The sequence below is a fragment of the Talpa occidentalis genome, unplaced genomic scaffold, assembly GCF_014898055.3.
Source record: "Talpa occidentalis isolate TD23 unplaced genomic scaffold, MPIMG_talOcc4v2.1, whole genome shotgun sequence".
NCBI lineage: Eukaryota > Metazoa > Chordata > Mammalia > Eulipotyphla > Talpidae > Talpa > Talpa occidentalis.
In genome coordinates, this window is record NW_026555331.1 from 40,913,580 (window position 1) to 40,936,342 (window position 22,763).

At 38.2% G+C, this 22,763-nt stretch overlaps 1 protein-coding gene across 1 annotated transcript in view; it reads right to left on the reverse strand.

Annotated features, from left to right (window-relative positions):
• CPNE3 (copine 3) overlaps nt 1–22,763 on the reverse strand; it is a 37,284-nt gene that overhangs the window by 14,299 nt on the left and 222 nt on the right. Inside the window, exons 2-7 of the mRNA XM_037504415.2 lie at nt 11,149–11,290; nt 10,753–10,932; nt 8,366–8,440; nt 7,074–7,145; nt 4,695–4,778; nt 2,789–2,878 (exon numbers count right to left, since the gene is read on the reverse strand). Of these exons, the coding sequence (XP_037360312.1) occupies nt 2,789–2,878; nt 4,695–4,778; nt 7,074–7,145; nt 8,366–8,440; nt 10,753–10,932; nt 11,149–11,280 (633 nt within the window). The 5' untranslated portion in view covers nt 11,281–11,290. The remainder of the gene's footprint in view (nt 1–2,788; nt 2,879–4,694; nt 4,779–7,073; nt 7,146–8,365; nt 8,441–10,752; nt 10,933–11,148; nt 11,291–22,763) is intronic.

Sequence of the window (22,763 nt, forward strand, 5' to 3'; positions counted from 1 at the left end):
GATGTGACATTTAAAATTTTGGCATATGTTCAGATACAGCTTGGGGTAAATGATACACAATCACGTGTCACTTAACAACAGGGATGGTCTAAAAAAGGCATCATTAGAGAATTTCACCTTTGTGCAAATATAATAGAGATGCATGAAGTTGCTGCTGATATAAAATGCCACAATTTTATGACATCTAAAATGTCACGAGGCATCGGGAATTTAGGGACCACCATCCTATGTGTGGATCACTGTTGACAAAAAACATGGTTATGCAGCAATACAACTATAACAATTTCTGTCACTTAGTTTCTCTTTTCATGAAAACTAGTACTATTGGCTGTTTTAAACAACATGACAGCAGTGCTTATGAAATTGAAATATATGCATATATACAAATGCACATATATTGCATATATACCTATGCATTTATGTATGTGTATAAGTATATATATACAAGAATGTACACACCACACAATACTACATTCACAAAGGCATTCTTATTTTAGTAAAAGTGACAGCATGCATAACTATTTTTCTTATTTACTTGATCTTATGAAAATAATAATACATGCTGGAGTAATAGCACTGACACATCACACTGTACCAAAGAAACTTATAATTCAGACTCTGTTCTCTGCTCCGTAACTCTTTATTACACATCTAAGCAATTTCTAAACACCAAGAGAATCAGAGATGTATGATTTTCTGATTTTGCAAAGAAATACAGAACTAAAGAAACAAAGACAATGATGATGTGGTAACTCAAGTTGATATAGTTAAAACAAACTGAGAAACTTTTAAAAATGGAAAACATCAGAAAAAGCTCAGAAAATCAGTTTACTTACTATAGTAAGATAGCCCTGTAAGCATGCCACTGTGAGCAAAAAAGGTTTAAAAAACATTGTTTCGTTGTTAACATATTATTACAAACAATCAAAGAGTTATGGATGGCTTTGGCATAGTTTACCATAGCTTTTCTTACTTCTCAGTTCTAATAGTTTCAACTTACTATTTTTAAGGTGAAAAGTCAAAATTCTAGATAGTGTAATAAAAAGTAATTTTTAAACCTACTTTTCTGCTATTTGTTTTGTACTAAGATTTTCACTGTAGTTTGAAAAGTCCTGTAAATCAAACTTATGTTGGTTTTTACACTTCTCTGCAATCTGAGGACAATTTTTATGCATCAAAGAAATGAAACAGTTTTTAATAATGGCCTCTAATCTGTGTTTAACAGTTTAAAAAACTTTCCTTTTGATGGTCTGCCCCAAGATCCCTTAATTGATTAAAGTGCTAAATCGGGCCTCCCTAGTGGCGCAAGGGGTTAAGCACCACACTATGAAGCAATCCGCAGCCTCTGCAGCACGAGTTTGATTCCCAATCCCCATCCCCGATCCCAGCCCCCAGCCGCCCAGGAAGCAACCCAAATGGAGAAGCAGACCTCTCCTCTCTGTCCTGCTGTTCCCCTCAGCAGTGTATTTCAGTCAGTCTGCCTGTTCCCTGCTCTGTCTCTAGTGAATCCTCTCACACACACCCTCCGCATCTCTGACCTGTACCCCAGCTCTTGTATGCATAAATAATTAAATATTTTAAAAAATAATAAAATAAAATGCTAAATCAAGATAAGGACTGGATCCTGACTCTAAACCCGATGCTTTTTCCATGCCATAACCTCACTGCTTTTGCCATAGTCACTACCAAAAGAAAAAATCCAAACAAACCAAATACCCACCTCAGTTTGTAGACCTTTGAACGTAAGAAAAGGTTTCTATCTGGACTCTTAAGTAAAGAAGTGACTCTAGAATAAAACTGTCTATAAATAATATATATGCTTCAATAACTAACTATACATTAAAACTTTTTAAAAATTCTTAGACTTCTGCTGCTGTTCCCTGTTCCTACTCTGTGTTCCTGACAGTCTAAAAATAATGTCATCCAAATGTTTTCAAAGAACTGTATCCTCCTCTGAAAATAAACTACAGAAAATGCCATTAGTATTCTGCTCTGCCACTAAAAGCAAGAAGCTCTGGGTTCTACGTTGAAGTACTATCTGCTTTTATTTGCAAGGGATACACCAAAAAAAGATTCCTATCCTCTGAGCAAAGGAATTTTATCGAAAGGGAGAAAAGATTTAAATTGGACATTTAATTTAAAAAAATGAAATATAAAATAAAAATCACATTTGATTAAGTATTAGATTAACAAAAAGAAAGGCTTATCTACTCCTTCAAACTGACTATTTATGAGAGACATTTTTATTCTAGTATTGTTAAATATAAATAAAATTCAACCTGACAGATATCTGCTCTTTCATTTTATTTTTTTTAAATTCTATCTAATCAGGGCCTCCCCTGGTGGCACCAGCAGTTGAGCGCAGCACTGTTAAGGTGTCCGCAGCCTCTGCAGCAGTGGTTCCATCCCAGCCAGCCAGCGAGGGTGCCACATGGCACGGCAGACCTCTTAGCACCAGTTTGATCCCTGCCAGCCTCGGAGCAAGCCACATGGCAAGCAGACCTCTCCTGTCGTGCCCGCTGCTCCCCTCAGCAGTGTATTTCACTCAGTCTGCCTGTTCTGTTCCCCGCTCTGTCTCTGGTGAATCCTCTCACCCTCCCGCGCATCTGGTCTGTACCCCGGATCTTGTATAAATAAATAAATAAATCTTTAAAAGAAAAATTCTGTCTAATCAATTAATTTTATAAATGGGATTTGTGGGCATAGAATATATATGTGTGTGCATTTTATATATATATATATATATATATATATATATATAGATGGATAGATACAATTTTGTAATTACCTTTATAGTTTTGTCCATATCTCCATAGCACAAGGAGTTAAGTGAGATTTTAAAGGGCCTCCAAACAGGATTCAAGTTGTTTTTAACAACCTATAAAAATAAAGATTCAAAAACCAATTAGAAAAATATTCAATTCATTCATGTTCTGTTCTTGCCTTTCCTAAATTCTTGCTATTTATCTTTTACATCTTTACTCACTCAAGTTTTTCAATGAAAAATTATCTAGGGCAATATTATACAACTGTCATATGAAAAATGTGATAGATTGACTAGTTGTGATACATTCTAACAGGAGAAAAAAACTATTTGGGAAGTATAGCCACCATTACAAGGTACACTTAAAAATTGCAGAAGATCAGGGCCTCCCTAGTGGTGCAGGGGTTAAAGACACAGTGCTATCAAGCTATTGCCAGCCAATGAAGCACGAGTTCCAACCCACATGGCACAGCAGACCTCTCCTGCCTCTCCCGCTGCTTCCCTTGGCAGTGTATTTCAGTGGATCTGCCTGTTCTGCTCCCCACTGTCATTGGTGAATTCTCTCACCACCATCTTCCCACCCCACACCTCTGGCTTACACCCCAGTTCTTATATGCAAAAATAAATAAATATTAAAAAGAAAAATTGCAGATTAATGATTTTGTTGGAAAACAAAGTTTTCATTATGGAATACCGAATATTCAAATAAGGAAAAAGAAATGATAGGAAAGAACCTTGCTATGTTTGATTTGAGTAGGATAGTTCATATTCATGATTTTAAAATTGTAAAATATGTGTATATATTCATAAAATACATGTATGTTTCCCAGCTGTTCAAAGAAAAGTTCTAAAAGTAATGATATCCTAGTAGCAATGAGTACTTCTTGCATTCAGGTCTAATGTCTAAATACTACTACTCTTATAAAGGAATGGGATAACTTTAAAAAAAAAATGGCTCATTCCAGATCTGGAACAGGGAGAGTACAAGGTGAATTAGGACTATTCTTTAACATAAAATAAGAAAATGGGCCTCCCCTGGTGGCGCAGCGGTTGAGCGCTGGGCTACGAGGCTGCCCGCAGCCTCTGCAGCGACGGTTCGTTCCCCAGCCACCAGTGAGGGTCCCACAAATAAATAAATAAATAAATAAATAAATAAATAAATAAATAAATAAATAAAATAAGAGAATGCTCTGGGTCTGCTACTCGTAGGCAGCCTATTCGGCCGCCATTTTGTCACCTAAACAAGGTCAAAGTGGTCCGGCCAATTAGGAACAGGAGCCCAAACCCTTAAGCCCTTCAGATCAAACAAGAGCACAAAGCTGGATCACACTAGGAAGGTTATGCATCACAAGTTATGTCCAGAATGCCCAGGGGCTGAGGACCGATGCATAACATGAGCATTAGGAGGTATGTCCAGAAAGCCCAGGGGGCTGAGGACCGATGCATAACATACATCACGAGGTATGACAGGGAATGCCCGGGGGCCGAGGACCGATGTATGACAAGGGACCCCAGAAGCTGATCAGTGGAGAGCCTTGTTGATAAGATTAGAACCAAGGCTGGGGATTAGGGTGTAGCATCAAGTAGATTAGAAGTGCCTGGAGGGCAGACTCACAATCCCTAATCTTCTATACCCTTCCCCTTTCCTTAATCTCCCTAATCTCCTAAAAACCAATTACGTGTGTCAATAAAAGGGCCAGGATCTTGTTCAGTGGCATCCTGCATTATGTAGCCTGCTCCAGGACTCCCGTTTGTCAGTGTGGTGTTGTCTCGACGCAACAAATGCTTAAAAATTTATGGGGTTATATTAACAGAACCCACCTATGTCTTAGTCTATATGTATCCGAACTCTGATTGCAATTTTTTTAATTTCAGATTATGACAATTCAAAAGGTAACCTCAAGCCTACTTTTCAAATTCAAATATTCACCTCTGTTCGATGAACCATTAGCCAGTTTCCATCAGATGTCTGCTTGTAGAATTCCAGGTATGGATCTGACTTTCCAAACAGGTCCTACATTTAAAAATAAAGAACAATTATTCTTTTCTGAAACCATAATACAAATATATATTAGTAAATACAAATCCCAAATCCCATCATGTTCCTCACAAACTTACAAATTTGCTGAAGTCTAACTAGAACTTTGAAGGCATCCATGATAAATGCTCATAATCCTACATATTACATCCTTAATTCTCAAAAAAAAAAAAAAAAAACGTTCTAAAAAGTATGATCGAAAGGGAGCATAATCAACGAAATATTTTGGCTTGTTTTCATTATTAACAGTATTCATTCACATAGCATTGAGTAGTTGTATATAAATGATATACAGAATGAGTCATCACTCTACAAGGGGCAGAGTGGTTACTAGTGAGAAAATGGATTCAGAGGAGTTAGAGAACTTTGACCAGATCACATATAATTAACTGAAATTGACTTTATATCTCACCTTTCTATCCAATACCTTTTTCACGAATTCTACACATAAGGAAATAGAGGTAGATATGTGTAACACACAAAAGAAGTACTTCAAGGGCACTAAGTACATTTTCTATTTCCTCTGTAATTCACACAGCATTCCTGTACAATGCTCAAGCACAGCGAGTGCTCCCAAATACCCTTATTGTTGTCCTCAATGCACAGACACAATTACATAGGGAGATAAAGATCTGAAAGGATATATAAATCCAGAGGCTAGACTCTTGCACTAAGATTACAGATGATTTAATTTTTTCATTTCATTTATCTTCACTTTGAAATTTCCATATTCTCCAGTGTGTATTATTTATTTTTTGTCAAAATGGAAGGTTCCCTATTAATCTCACAGTAATATATGCAGGTATGTCCCTGAACTTAGGATTTTTTTGACTACTGAATTAACCTCAATAATACAGAAAGAAGTAATATAGTATTATTTTCCTCCTCAGCACAGACTAATGTTAAGTAATACATTTAGTAGTTAAAAATATAAACACAGGGCCTCCCTGGTGGCGCAGCGGTTGAGCACTGGCTTGCAAAGCTTCCCACAGCCTCTGCAGCACCAGTTTGATCCCTGGCTGCCGGGCGAGGGTCCCACATGGTGCGCAGACCTCTTCTGCTGCCCGCTGCTCCCCTCAGCAGTGTACTTCGTCAGTCTGTCTGCTCTGTACCCCGCTCTGGCTCTGGTGAATTCTCTTACCCTCCTGTGCTTCTGACTGTACCCAGTGCTTGTATAAATAAATAAAATAAATAAATCTAAAAAATATATCTATAAACACAAAGACTATGCAGAACTACTCATATTAAACCTTATCTGTAAGGAGAATCTTTAGGAAATATAGTAAGCCTCTGTCTGCCCCATTTATGAAGCTAATAACATTATACACAGAGAAGTCAATTTTCCAAAAACATATTGGTATGCCATCTAATTTAACTTAGAAATAATCATATGCGAAACACAAAATATCATTATTACTGTTTTCAAGTTCAGAATACAGAACTCTTTTGAAAGTTCATTAAGTTGTCTCTAGTAGAACAAAAATAAGAATTAAAAGTTCCAGGGCCTTCCTGGTGGCACAAGGGGTTAAGTTGCAGCACTATGGAGACGCTATCAGCAGCCACTTCAGCCCGAATTTGATTCCGGTCAGGAAGCTAACCCACATCATGCAGCAGACCTCTCCTGTCTCACCTACTGCTCCCCTCAGCAGTGTATTTCAGTAGATCAGCCTGTTATGCTCCCTACTCTGTCTCTGGTGAATCCTCTCACCCCTCTGCACCCCTGGTCTGTACCCCAATTCTTGTATGCATAAATAAATAAATCTCAAAAAAAGAAGTATAAATACAGAGTTAAAGATATAAAGCCCTATAATTCTATATCTGAATTGTGAATAGTTGCATCAATTTATTTTTCTTTTAAAGGAAAATCTTTTTTTAAAAAAAAGATGAAGAATATTAACTAGATTATAGTTAACTATACAAATCACTCAAAGAATTACTCTAATCCATGCTAAATACTAAATTGCTGTGTTATTATATGCTGGTATTTTGATTTCATAAAAAAATATTTACTTTTCAACACAAAAAGGAAAATTTATAAAGTATGAAATTTTTGCCTTTCTTCCTTATTAAGTAATCCAACTAGTTTCTTAAATGCCTTTTAAAATAATTTAATGTTTCTACTAATTCCTCTTTTAAGAGGAACCCTTCTATTACATCTAGAGGAAAGAGGTAAATGATGGAGTTCATAATATTTTTTTATTATTATTTTCTCAAAAAGGAATCAATGTGAGGCAAAACACATCCGTCTTAAAGTCTGCATCACCTACTCACCTTATTATCCAGTTTTCTTGCTTCCATTTCAAACAAGACCACTCTGTTATCCTTTATTTCTTCAGCTGAAATCTGTGAATAAATAAGAAAAATGAAAGGAAATATTTGAGAAATTTTAATATACTGAGAAAATACTGATTTATTCTGTTATCTAATAGTATATAAATGCTATAATAACAAAAATAAATTCTAAAAGGATTAACAACAAAAAAAGCACCATAAAGATTAATCATTATTTCTTTTATGCATATGAAATATTTCCCTTAAATATGCTAAATCTGTATTATGCAACTTCCTTTTCAAATATTATTACCCAAACTATATCTTCCCCATTCCAGTGACAAAGCAAACTCTGGAAGACTTGCATAAAACTAGCTAAAGCTCTTCAAACATTGAGAAGTACAGTAAATCCTACCTAGAGAAAACTATAAATTGAAACATCAGGTCAATATTTTTCATCCAATGTAAACTGCATGGCTTAATCTATTACACTTAAAAAAAAAAAAAAATCCAGGTTATAAAGAGCAATAACTACTGATCCTGTTCTCTGTCCAACAGAAATCAACACCCTAACAGACTGAACTTTCTTATGCCTCAGAGCAAAATAGCTGCTCAGAAAAATGTGTTTGATAATCACAGTAACTCTCAAACATGGCTTTCTCAGAGAACCAGTATTCCATTCTCAGAGCTAAAGTTAGAAAACTATTGTACCAGGCAATGATTATCTGGACAGAAATTTTTGAAAATACAAGATTTAAAAGCATGGCATTATATAATCTGAAATCTAAAGTAAAATAAAGTATATATTTATTTGCCTTGGGCCAGTTATAAGCAATAGAAAACGTGAATGGGAGGAAGGGCAGCAGAGTGTAGGCACAAAATAAGATAGTTAAGTGTTGAGAAGTTCAAAGTCCATGTCATAATATAAGATCCACCTGGAATAAAATCCTTTATGGAAAGTTTGTCATAAGGAGGGGTTGAGGGAACTATGGTTGATTTGTAGAGTACCAAATTGATGCATTCAGATTACTAAGTAGTTTTCTCTCCAAGAGGGAGAGGCAAGCACCACGGTACTCCTGACTTTATAAGCAACTTATACTTCACTACATTTTCCCCCTTTTTTGACATAATACACTCCCATCTATGATAATTATAAGGCAAGAGTGGCCAGAGGGCAACACAGAGGATCAAATGATAAAGCATGATTGTAGAATATTTGTCTGACATATTACAGTTTCAGCAAGTCCTGGTGAGCTAATTCTTTTGCTAAAGACAGAACATTTTAATGTTACCGTAATGGTTCCTTTCCCAGCAGGTTTGCCATTTTTAAGCAGTAGTGGTCGAGTTAGCTTCTTACTGGAAACAATCTGTTAACATTGGAAAATAAAACAAGGAGTTCATGTGAATCTTTAAACTGAAAAGTTTAAAAAAAAGGTTGAGTATAAAGTTCACTTAAAGTCACTAAGAATGGACACAACAAGGCTATTTCCTTAAAGAGTTAGAGATTATAAAAGCACCTACATACTTAAAATCCACTGGAAAAGATTTCCAAAGAGCCAATCACAGCATAGACAAACTCCTCACCCACTAGTTTCTTTATCAACACCTCAAAGTTTTAACTTTCTCTTTATAGTAGAAAAAGGGGTAAATTCATATCACAACACACAAATCACTGATCTGAAACTCCTTTAAATAAAAAATGAGTCTCAGAAGTCAAGAAATGGAATTTAACTTTTTTCAACTGACACACAACTTTAACATTCCACATGGCACAGCACAACTTTAACATTCAAACCCCACAAAATACCATGTATATTCAAATATAATAGACCTAGGTACTTGTATACAGATAGTTTACAATATCTGTAAACAGATAGTTTGCTGTAAGTTCATTACAATTTTAGCTGTGCTGTGATTTTTTTTAAGAGTTATTTATTTATGCATACAAGAATTGGGGTACAGGCCAGGGGTAAGGGCGGGGGTGGTGGTGAGAGGATTTACCAGAGACAGAATGGGGAACAGAACAGGCAGACTGACTGAAATACACTGCTGAGGGAGGAGTGGGCAAGACAGGAGAGGTCTGCTGCACCATGTAGTTCAGCTCCCTGGCCTGGGATGGAATTTGTGCTGCAGTGGCTGCAGACAGCTTCATAGTACTGCGTCTTAACCCCTTGCACCACCAGGGAGGCCCAGTGATTTTTTTTTCTTTCAAAAAAGTACTTCTGTAATATCCTCTTGGCTACTCTTCATCAAAGTTTTAGAAAACTGATCAGTTTCATATTGTACTTGATACATAAGAAATACTGTGAGCTCCAAACAATTCAAAAACTGAAAACAGGGCCTCCCCGGTGGCGCAGCGGTTGAGCGCTGGGTTGCGAAGCTGCCCGCGGCCTCTGCGGCGCCGGTTCATCCCCGGCTGCTCCCCGGCCACCAGAGGAGGGTCCCGCATGGCGCGCAGACCTCTCCTGCCGCCCGCTGCTCCCCTCAGCAGTGTACTTCGATCCTTCTGCCTGCTCTGCTCCCCGCTCTGGCTCTGGTGAATTCTCTCACCCTCCCGCTCTTCTGACTGTACCCAGTGCATGTATAAACAAAAACAAACAAACAAACGAAGAAATAAATAAATAAAAACATGCCTCTATTTAAAAAAAAAAAAACTGAAAACAAGCTCACATAAGACAAAGCTGAGCAATAAATGTCACCCACTGAAGATAAAATGACTACTCCCTCCTAAAACCTTCCCCAATCTACATAAATGTCCATGATCTCTCCTTAGTAGTCAAACTGAGCTATAAGTAAACGGTGAGTCCACCGATATATCCCTACCCTGACTGAACTTGTCATGTACTGACAAGCAATAAAGCAACTACAACAAAATATGGTGATTGTTAAATCACAGGCAGTAGAGTGCTAAGTGCATAGGGAGGTGCTATAAACCATTAGGGGGTCAGAGAACATTTACTAGGCGAGTAAAATTTAATGTGATAAGCTTAAGACTGAGGGGAAGCAAACCAGGTAAAGCATGGCATTGGAATATTGGAGGTCACGAGGTATCAATCATGGTAGGCAGAACATCAGGAGTTATTGTTATTTTGATAACATTTGTGACAAGACAAAATATAAACAGCAAAGTGGGGCCCCCCTGGTGACACAAGGGGCTACTCTCAGCACTATGAAACATTGGCAGCCGCTGATCCCCAGTCAGAGAGTTGGTCCACATGGCACAGCAGACCTCTCCTGTCTCCCCCGCTGCTCCCCTCAGCGTGTTTCATTCAATCCACCTGTTCTGCTCCCCACTCTGTCTCCGGTGATTCTTCTCACAATCCCTGCCCGCCCCCACCCCCGCACCTCTGGCCTACACCCCAGCTCTTGCATGCATAAATAAATCCTTAAAAAAAAAAACAACAAAGCAGTTAGAGCAATGGTATTATTTGTTGAAATGTCTAATAACACATTCCTACCTCAAAAGTATTAACAGACAGTGACAAAAACACCTGGTCCCTTATGAAAAATAAGGTAAGTTCTATAATGCTCAGGTCTACCACCATATTATTATAAACTTATTTAAAGTGATTACATATTTTTCAACTTTAAAAATTAAACTAACAAGCACTTATCAAAAACAACTAATTCTCTAGTAAACATTTAGACAAAATATATCATAACTGTTATTTATACTCACTTGTCCAAGAGTACATTCAAATTCTCCTAAGAAGTCATCATCACTCAGATCAATAGTTTTGTTGTCAATGTCATAAATCCCAAATTTCAATTTCTGAACCACTTCAAAGTAGTAATCAATAACAAAATTCTTGGAAAATTTGGGGCTCAAGCAATTATTAATCCTTTCTGTGCGGTCAACCTATAACCACAACCAAAATAAGAAAAGATTCCTTAAATCAAAGGTATACTTTAATCCATAATCAAACAAATTACCTGAAAAATCGCATTAACAGAGTGGATGGTTTTATTATTTTTAACATTTTAAATAAACTCTTCACATTATTAAAAGAGCAACTCAATTTCATTGTCAAAAGAGCAATTCAATTTGCTTTTCAGTCTCAGTATTTAACATTACCTCATACCACTGCTGACCGCTCGTATTCAAAAACAAAGCACACAAAGGGTCCGACTTTGACCCTACATCTTTGTCCAAAAGATTGTCACAGGAAACATTCAGCTCCACCTTCGAGACACACTGAGCAGCCATCTCTTAAGCTCTGGAAACCCAAGAAAATAAGAAAGCAATGAAACAGTTGCTTTCATTTCAAAGAAGCAAATATATTCCTACTGAAATAGCTGAAATCTTAAAGCAAATGGTCAGAATACAGAGTGAAGTTTCTAGAATAAGATTTTGTTGTATGTCCCACCTGGCCATGCAGATGTCCATTAGCCCATCCCAGTGTTGATGATTTAATCTATTGCTGGGAAGAAACTCATTTACTGTATGAGAATAAAATGCAGCTTTTAAGATGACAAATAAGACATTAATTTTCTTCACTTTATTATAAATTTTGCTATTCATAAAAAGTCCAATCTTGATCCTTTCTCTTTCCGTGGATTTTCTATCCCTGATTCTCTTCTGCACCTTACTAGTACTCCTCTTCCTCCTCCCATCTGGGAAAAAGTCAAGATGCATTCCTCCAGCTTCTCAACTCCTGATCACTGTCTACCTTTATATTTATATATAAGGTAAATATAAGGTAAATATATATAAGGTAAATATAGCATCCTGCTACAAAAAAGGGTGCAAGCTTAATTCCACTTTTTATAGTTGACTCTTGAAAAAGGCGGGGGATTAGGGGCACCTACCACAAACAATCAAAAATTCCTATAACTTACAGTCTGTTGGGTTCTGCGTGCATCTGTAGACCCAACCAACCCACATCTCTGGGTGGTTGAATGTGGATTAGTTGAATCTGAATACAGAACCTGATGATAGAAAAAAACACTAACACATCTGCCTATAAGGGGGCCCTCGCAGCTCAAACCATGTTATTCAAGGAATCAACAGAATTTGTTTATTTAGCAAGATACTGAGTGAGATATTTGCTGTCTTCGAAGAATTTCATCAGAGTCTATCCTGGGCAATAAAAGACTTCCTCTCCCCACCTCAGCCCATTCACATATTGCAGCAGGGGTTCTATAGGGGTTCTCAAGGTGGGCTGCTTATTGGCATCACCTGGACAGTGTTCAAAATCACAGATACTGGAGTCCCACACAAAGAGATCAAATTCAACTGGATTAAGGTGCAACCTGGACATCAGCAACTTGAATTATTTTAATGTGTAGACAAGGTTGACATGCATGTTTGAGGATGGGCTACTTTCTTCCCTGCACACAGGAAAGAAAGGGACTGCAAGCACTACATTCCCCAGTTGAAAGTCATGCAGCTGCTCAGATTGGAAATTAAAGGTAGCAAGGCAGGTTCTGGAAGTAGAAAGGAATCTCCTCCCCTAGAGCCTCTGGCCACCACCTTAGAATGTTGGGTATTTAATGCCTTTTGCCCTCTAATGTGAGAGGAAGCTGAAAATCTCGGACAAAAGGAACACATCCATTCATCATTCTGATATATTTTAGCAGGATTTCTGTGTTGTTCAAAATGCTGAATCAGATCTGACACAATAAGGATTACTATTAGAAGAACCCTATGACAATGTAAAAAAATAAATCATGGTGCCTCCCTGGTGGCGCAAGGGGTTAAGTACAGCACTAGGAAGCAATCTACAGCCTCTGCAGCATGAGTTCCATCCCTGGCCGACCAGGGAGATACCCACATGGCGCAGCAGACCTCTCCTGTCTCACCCGCTGCTCCCCTCAGCAGTGTATTTCAGTCAGTCTGCCTGTTCTGTTCCCCACTGTCTCTGGTGAATCCTTTCACCCCTTGCATCTCTGGCCTGTACCCCAGTTCTTGTATGCAAAAATAAATAAATCTTTAAAAAATAAATAAATCCTGTCTTATGGAAAGTCCTCAGTTTTGTTAATGACTCTAACAATCCTCAAGATGTCTCCAAATCAATATTAGCATTTACAATTACTCAGGGAATTGTAGGAAACTGAGAATATCCTCAATTTCTCTTTCCTTGGATTTTCTATCCCTGATTCTCTTCTGCACCTCTTCTTCCTCCCATCTAGGAAAAAGTCAAGATGCATTCCTCCAGCTTCTCAACTCCTGCTCACTGTCTACCTTTATATCTTCTTGGCATACAGCTCTCCCCAAACTACATCCCTCACCACCCACCCCTACACACAATTTTACCTTTTTGTTTTTTCACATCTACTAAGCTCAGCCCTAAGGCATCCTCCTTGATTTGGCCCTGCCTCTTCAGTGACTATGTCAGAGGTTCTGGAATCAGGCTGTTGTGAGTTCTCATCTGGATACCACCACTGATTGAATGTGTGAACTCAAGCAAGAGGCTAAATCTGTTTCCCCCAGTTTCCTCATCCAAAAATGAAAACAATTAACTGTTCCTACCTCAGGACTAAGTGAGTGAATATATTTTGAAAGTACCTAGTACATACTAAAGTATTCAAGTTTTTTTAAAACTTTTTTACAGTACTTGACTCCAGGTTCTGATCCATGTTTCATATTTTCATTATGCCATTCCATGATGATTTCCCTAATGATTCTAACCCACATATATTTCTTATTTGAATCACCGCTGCATTAATAGCAACAGAATATAACAGTAGAGAAGCAAGCTAATATTTAGAGTAATGCATACTTGGGTTGAATCCTATATCTGAGCTGGTTGTGCAGCCTCACAATTTTCAATTTTCTGACCCTAAATCTCCTCTTCAATAAAAATGGAGATTCTGTAAATAAACTTGTAAATCCAGCATGTGCTGGGCATCTTTTTTTTCTAATTTAATACAGAATCTATATAAAATGTTGAGTTTCTAAATGTTAGTTGTATACATCTCTCTCTTTATACGTATATTTTTCTTTTTTTTAATATTTATTTATTTATGCATATAAGAACTGGGGTGTAGGCCAGGGATGCAGGGGGTGAGATTCACTAGAGACAGAATGGGGAGCACAACAGGCAGATGTACTGAAATACACTGCTGAGTGGAGCAGCAGCCAAGACAGGGGAGCAGAGGTCTGCTGTGCCATGTAGGTCAGCTCCCTGGCCAGGGATCGAACTCAGGCCCGCAGTGGTTGGCAATAGCTTGATAACACTGAGACTTTAACCCCTGCGCCACTAGGGAGGCCCCTATGTATTATTTTCTTTTGCATAAGATGGTGTCTTACAAATTGTATGACTTCAGGATCCAGGATAATAATGTATTACCTTGTGGATGGATTCAGAAAAGGCAAGGACTTCTAAAATTCCCAAGAAATAACATGTAAAGAATTCTCAGCCAGCAGCCAGAAAGCCCTCAAATTTTCAAGGATGAGGAGAATTTAACAGAGAGTATAGATAATATCTATGTGTGAAGCAAGTCTCAGAGCAAGAGACACAACACATTAGAAGAGCATTATTTTTCCCCCTAAACAATACTCGCATAAGAGTTACAAAAACAAGGCAGGCATACCCGGTTATTTGGTAAATTGCTGACAGTTACATTAGTGCTTTGCTGCCAGGAAACACATTTCCTCTATTAGCAGCATTCCCTCCTGAAAATAATTCTGAATGCAGTCTCATTTTTATCTAGAAACCCATTATGGCTGAATGGCAAATGGAAGAAATTACATAAATATTCAGGTCTGGAAGCTTGTTAATAGCTTCCATGAAGATGTTCTTTTCATTTCCTTTTTGTGCAATTATCTAGTACATGACAGAGAATTTTTAAAAGACCAACAGGCTATCCTTTATGATGGAAGAAAATAAAACAAATGTTAGGCTTCTCTGGTAAAGCAAGGGGTTAAGTCAGCACTATGAAGCTATCCACAGCCTCTGCAGCATGAGTTAGATCCCTGTCAGGGAGCTGATCCACATGGCACAGCAGACCTCTCCTGTCTTGCTCTGCTGCTCCCCTCAGAAGTGTATTTCAGTACATCAGCCTGTTAGGCTCCCTATTTTGTCTCTGGTGAATTCTCTCACCCCCTACCCCCACCTCTGGCCTACACACCAGCACTTGTATGCATAAATAAATAAAATACGTTTTAAAAGAAAAGAAATGTTTTGTACCCCTTGACTACGGAAAGTAGGAAATCTGGTTGGAATAAGTGAATAGGCAGAGGACTACAAGTGATTCTTGCTTATTTTACATCCTAAAGAGCAGAATGACTGAAAGAAAAGGCAGAAAAAGCCCCTAGAATGAGGCAACAGCTTCTCTACCATATAGATCAGTTACTGGATAGTCATTTTTTTTTAAGATTTATTTATTTATGCATACAAAAACTGGGGTACAGGCCAGAAGTGTGGGGGATGAGAGGATTCACCAGAGACAGAGTGGGGAACAGAACAGGCAGATGAATTGAAATACACTGCTGAGGGGAGCAGCAGCGAGTCAGGAGAGGTCTGCTGTGCCATGTGTGTTGCTCCCTGGCGGAGGATAGCTTCATAGGTTATGTCTTAACCCCTTGTGCCACCAGGGAGGCCCTGGAGAGTCATTTGATTTCATCATTTAGTATCTGAAATGTGAAAGACCTCCACATATACTACATCTTAACCATTCTCCTGGTCACCCTAACATTCCTGAAACAATGCTGAACTATATAACATGGATAATTATTTCAAAAGAATTGAAAATTAAAACCTAATATCTGAAGGAGAACCTGATGTTTGAAATGTAAGGTCACTCCCATACCCTAGCTGAAAATCCAGTCTTGTCTGCTTTCTCTTTTCCCATCTTTCCCACTCCTTAGAAATCTATTCAGAAGAAAAAAAGAAAAGAAAAGAAAAGAAATCTATTCAGCAAAGCTGTCATGTAGATTCTGCCTAGGATGACCCTAAATCTCTCTGACATGTGGAGGTGCACAGCTTCCTATCCCCATAGTCACAACTATACTTTGGGTCTTCTGTATCTCCTACCTGCCTACTGTAATAGTCTAGTAGGCATTCCCATTACAATCCTCTCTCCACCTACATCATGATTTATCACCGCTGATATACAGTACAATTAGCTATACCTGGAATTCAGGGTTCAGTTCACATCTGCCTCCAGCCAGCCTAAGCAGCTACCATCTAAGTTCTTCAAGATGCACTTCAAATGACACTTTGTCCATAAAGCTGTTGCTGATACCTCTGTAATGTGGTTATGGCACTTATTCTACTGTCTTTCCATTATTATTATTATTACTCCAATACATGGCCCATCACCCATTCTATGTACTGTGAGTAGAAGACAGGAACCATGTTTTACTGTTCCTTTTCATCTTGAAGAACAACAGATGGTACAGGTTATTTGTAGCAGAAACAGCAATAACTGCAATCAGCTTTTTTCAAATTTCTTTCCCACCATTTACTTGGGTATATTAGCTTTGCCAAATTGTCTATCTGAACCTCAATACCCTCATCTATAAAATGGCGATAAAAAAAATAGTTGACAATTATGGGTTTGTAGCATGTTCAGTATGTTAGATGCTTTATGAATTACTATTTATAACTAATCAAACACCTCAATCATCTCAGTATTAGTAACTAATTATTAAATAGTAGGACATAAGATACTCTTCTCAACCTTGTTTATGAAGAGCTTTTAGGAATAATAGAATTTTGGGATTTACACAGAATTAATTTGCCAAAGCCTTCAGTCTTAACTAAAGATAAGTACTAATTTTCCTAAATCCTCTCACAAGAGTTTGTTTACCTGAGCTACTACATACTTTAGTTGGTATTTGTGGGGGAAGGGAGCCCACGATCAGTGCAGTGACACATTATTTGTCCTAAAACAAGCCCAAACAAGCTGGAATGAGAAGTCAGTGTCCACCCATCAATGCCTTTAGCAAATTTCAATCTTTGGCCACACAGGAGATTAGTTGACATTAAAAAGTTTTCAGAAGTTCCTTCTGGATCTAATATCATGATTCACTAACTGCTAATCCAGCCTGGATCTTGCATGACCTCCTCTGAAAGCACACAGCTGGGGTAGCTGGAATAGGGCTCAGTGACATCAGCAATACACACCCTATGTAGTATTTCTCAAATGGCATTGCTCCAAGCAGTCATCAGTGTGCCCCTCTAAATAAAAAGTGGGGAAAAGTTAATATGATCACAAACTCAAGAGTATACTACCTGAAGATACCAACGAGTAGTATATATTAAAAGGCTACCGCATACCCAGTGCTATGCTAAAGATCATGGGCAAAATACAGCAGTAGTAGAGTGTGGAGCTTGTTATAACTGTATTAGGGTTACCCACTCACTCAATAACTATTTACGGGAATATCTAAGTGCTCTAAATGTGGGTGAGGGAAGTGAGGAGGAGATATGCAAAACTAAAGTAAAATAAATACCTAGCTATCTGTGTATATGTAGAAAGATACAAAAGTATAAAATACACAACACTATAAAATGGTGAGACACAAACAGAAAGCAATCAAGGTGCCCTGAGAGTTGGAAAACAAATCTGGAGGTTATTTCTACTTTTACTATAAGAGAATTCACATTAACGCTTGCTGCAGGAATTTACCCCCTTAAATTTAATGGTAGAGAGTGGAAGATGGGAGAATGGGAGGCAAGGGAGAAAGCAAAGATAGTTAATAACCCTATACATCTGTAAAACTTTTGCTTTTTAGTTTCCAAAGTGCTTCCAAATAATATTTTATGAACCTTAACAAAAAATGCTAGAGAAATGGGCAGGACTACTATAGGGGAAGAGGTCAGTATGTCATAGCTATGATTATAATAATAAGGATTAAGGGCCTCCCTGGTGGCGCAGGGGTTAAAGTCTCAATGCTATCAAGCTATCACCAGTCACTGTGCATAAGTAAACAAAAATAAATCTTAAAAAAAATAGTAAGCACTCATACATATGGATAGTTCCAGAATATGTTGGTAATTTTCAACACATTGTAATTTTCAAAACAATGCATGGCCTCTATTAGAGAGAAAAGGGCGTTTTCAAAAAAAGTTAACTTACCCAAGATAAACAAGCTAGTAAGTGGCAAGGTCAGGGCATGGACCCAGATTTTTACCCCTCAAGTCAGAATGCCCGAGGGCAATGAGCCTCTAATAGTTAACTTAGTATAACAGCAAAATTCTGTAGCTAATTTCTTCTTCTAGTTGGTCTATCAAATATAATATGCAGCCTGACACAAATTAATGAAGAAATACAACCTTAAAAATTACAAGGTTAACAACAAGACTAGAACTATCAAACTCTTTCTTTTAAAAAGAGGAAACAGAATAACAGTAGCTTGCCAAAGGTGTGGAAGAACTACAATGGTTTAAATTTACATCACAGTAGTTTCCCTTTAAGAAAGCCCATTAGACTGTAAAGTGCTTAAGGCTAAGAAAGTCTTATTTCCTTGTTAAATAGGAGAGTCTCTACACACACATCTCTGTCATGGGATAGCAGGGCGCAGGTGCTTCCAGAAGGCATTGCTGCACCGTCCTAGGGCAGCCACATTTATTCTCAGGAATACACAACATTTAATGTCCAGACTGAGAGTGAAAAACTCACCCCAAAATAATGTAAACTGAGTGTACCCTGTATTCAAGGCACACTTTTTTTTTTTAATTCCTGCCATGGAATACTAGAAATGAGAACAGAAAATTTGGTCAAGCCTAAAAGTACGTACATAGAGAAAAGAGCATGCTTTTTTTTTTTTCCAATGTGAAAGGGGACAAACAGGAAGTTTGATCATTCTTATTAAAAATATAAATGGTAATTGTAGTTTTCCCTGCCCTTATTGCTACAAAGTGAGCAAACTAATGTCCCTTCCTAACTTCCCTAGAAAATCCCTCAGATAGACTGCTTTGATCTGTTCTGATTTATAGCAGACTACAGAGCTTACTTAACAAGAATTTCAGGTTATACTACTTTTCCAATCCTTTGATTAATTATATTCATTTTAGAAATGTCACTGATTCTATTTTCAAACATACCAAATGAACAGCCCATCATAGCTGCACTGAGTGAGGTGTTAGAAGCTGTGACAGCATCTCAGTACTACCTTACTTTATGAAACATGCATCTTAGCAAAGTTGGCTAAGTAAGACGAAACTATAAAGTGAGTCATCGTTTACCAAAAACTGCCTTGATAAAAACCTGAGCTGCATTTCCTAACAGAAAATTCCAGGTTGTTTGGTTGAAAAGTTTTTAAATTACAAGGTCTCAGTAAAGCTACTGGCCAAGGTTGCAAATAATATGAAGACACAGAGACTTGGGGAAACTGAGGTCCCTCGTGTTCTTATTACCCTCAGAGCACATTAATAATTTCCCACTTTCTAGAATCTCCCACATGTTGGACCAGTCATCAAGACTTCTTACCTGGCCCTAATATCCAACTACATTTCACCTCTAATTGTTCAGGACATCCTTTCTCCCTAGCATAAGTATATGCCTCTGTTCCTTCTCTTCTCAGCTGGGTACCAATAATATTTAATTGGGCAAAACAGGCATTTCACATTTGGTCCCTACGTGCTCCTCCGTAGTTCTTCCATTTAAAAACTGCAACAACTATACCTTCTTCGTTCTCAAGGCTTAAAAGTTTATGAGTTGAGCAAGGACTGTCTATCTCTTGAGATGTTAATACTTCTGATTTTCTGATTTAAGAAAAAATCATTTTATGGTTGCTGAGCACATACCTTTCAGCCGTTTTTAACTTCTGGCAAACTCCTTATTTCCCAGTCATGAACAATTTAATAGTATTATTCATTCACTTGACACCTGTTCAACAAATATTTATAGATAACCTACCATGTGTCAGACACTGTTAGATCAACAATGAATAAACCAAATATCCCTGCCTCCCCTCGTTAGTTTACACAGTTGCAGAAAGGCAACAAAAAAAGATAAGTAAAATATATAGAGAGTGGTAAAGAAAAAAAAAGCAGGGAAGAGGAGCAAAAGTGAAGTTGCCTTATGACAATGAATGCATTTTGCAATCACACTGTTGCTTTGGTAATCTTCACAGGAACCAAACATGATACTTCCCCGCTTGCTAAGAGGTCTTTTGAAAATGATTAACTAAAATAAATATGTAGTATTTCCTTCTATTTCTTATGGGAAAATTTATTAATATGATGTTATTAATTAGATGATATGCATCTAATAAATGTTAGTAAATTTTGCCAGTACATGAATTTTATCTTTTTAAAAATTATGATTGCATACAAACAGGCTGTTATGTCTGAAAAGAATAAAAAGATCCTCTAAGAAAAGCAAAACACTCCCGTTTCTTCTAATACATTTCAGTCAACATAATTGACTTAAATGTACCTTTCATCTTATCAAAATGTACATATAATATCTGCTTTTGATTATTATATCAGAGACTTAAATAATGTAGTAAAATAAATCATGATACTTTATTTTTAGATACTAATTTAAACCTTCTTCCCAGCCAACCTTATCATAAGTCTTTTATCAAATATCCTACCTAATTATTTGGACTTTTACCTGATTAATAATCTTTATAAGTAAGGACAAGATGGGAATATTGCTAGGAAGGAACAATGTGTAGGGTAAAGGTCTTAGTGGGTACATTAAAGGAATGCCCAAGTTTGGACTCCAAACTTACCGAGTCCCACTAAGGAGAGTGACATTGATCCTTGTGAAAATCCACCTAAGAGAACATGCTTTTGATGAGCAGTAATAGCTCATTCTACCTCTTCCAAAGTCAAAATAATATTTAATCATACTTCACATCCAACAACAACTTTCTCAAGTTCTGTTAATGGGCATATTCTCTGGTATAATAAATCAATGAATAAAGAAAGTTTTCAAAATGCAAAAGAAAAACTCTAACAAAGGAGGATATAAATAATTTTAAAATGTATAATACTTAGGCTGCCTTAAATTTATGTGGAAATAAAGATATAACGTGTTCATAGTTATAGGTAAAATTAGGAGAGGTGTCCAGTCACTAGCAAACCTTATAAGGCAAAAGAATCCTTTTGTTTCCCCCATTCTTAAACCTCCACTCCCTCTCTATTTTTTAAGGGCTAGATCTGAGAGAAGATATCCTGAATAGTGGACTTTATTAAGAGCTTTGTCATGCACCTTTTCATCTGAAACCCAGTGCCCTCTCACAGCCAGAGAATCTCAGTATGATCCTAGCCTCTTTGAATTTTTTCTGTCCAGAGTAGGATTGTTCCAACTCATCAATCAAAAGCAACAGCCTTTTAAAACGTTCTCACAAAGTTGGGGCCTCCCTGGTGGCGCAAGGGGTTAAGTCACAGCACTGTGAAGCTGTCCACAGCCTCTGCAGCATGAGTTTGATCCCTGACCAAGGAGCTGACCCACATGGTGCAGCAAACCTCTCCTGTCCTACCCACTTCTCCCCTCAGCAGTGTATTTCAGTCACACCGCCTGTTCTGTTCCCCACTCTGCCTCCTGTGAATCCTCTTAACCCTTGCACCTCTGACCTGTACCCCATTTCTTGTCTGCATAAATAAATGAATCACAAAAAAATAAAACATCCTCACAAAGTCCAAAAAGTGACTTTGGGTATCACACTGTGCTGAATATATTACAAATTTGATCTTATTTAATCTTCCTAACAACCCTATGACACGGCATTATTTATTACATCTCCATTTCACCAAAATAAGCAGACAGAGGTTAAGTGACCTAAACGAGGTCCTACAGCTAACAAATGGCAAAGCCGAATTGAAACCTGGGTATCTGTCTTTTCCTGAAGAGTAATGTATTTTACATTAAGCCTATGTTCTGAAGTCACACAGACCTGAATTCCAGCCCTAAAAATACCACTTGTGTAATTTGGTAAATTAACCAATCTGTGTTTCCTCCAGTAGGAAAGAAATTACAATACCACTTGTAGTTCTGATTATGAGTTGAGTCCAAAATAAGCTGCATGCGTAATAATTACCTAGCAGTGTTTGTAGAACACTGTTCTCAATAATTGCAATACTCTATCCTGTCCCGCCTTCTATTTGATTATCCGTTATACAGACAGAGACAAAAAGATACCAGCAAGGACAAGGGAAAATTACGAATCATCATCATCAAGGGCAACGTTAAGTGTCGACTTTCTATTTCACCCAGAGATTCAGGCAGCAAAACGAATGTGACTGCACTTCCTCCATGCCCCTAGCTGTAGAGACCATAAACATTAAGACGCAAGAATTGTTAAGCTGGAGGCAGAACAGGAGCTGCTAGCACAGGCTTCTCACTACTGCTGCTTTACTCCGAAAACACAAGTCACCTTTTCCCACCCCACCTAGCAGCTTCTCCCGGAACCCTTAGCAGCTCTGAGGCGCGCGGGGTGGCTCTGGACAGAGGAGATCCAGTCCCTCTCCCACGAGGCGATGCGGCGATTTCGAGGCGTGTCACCTTCCCCGGGCCTCAGGCCCCACCCGGGGCGCGGGAAGGGTGGCCGATCCCGACACCGCCCGCCCAGGTGAAGCAGTGTCAAGCCCAGGAGGCGCTTTGCGGCCCAGAAATGAGCTCGAAACTAGTTCCTCCCGAAGGTGTTGTCCAGCCTTGGGCCTCGCAGGGCCACCGACCTCCTAAGCAGGGCTGCCCCAGGGCATCCCGCGCGGGGCCGACCCGAGCCCAGGGTGCGCTTCCAGCGCCAAGGCCGAGCTGGCACAGGCGCGCGGAGCCCGCGGGCCC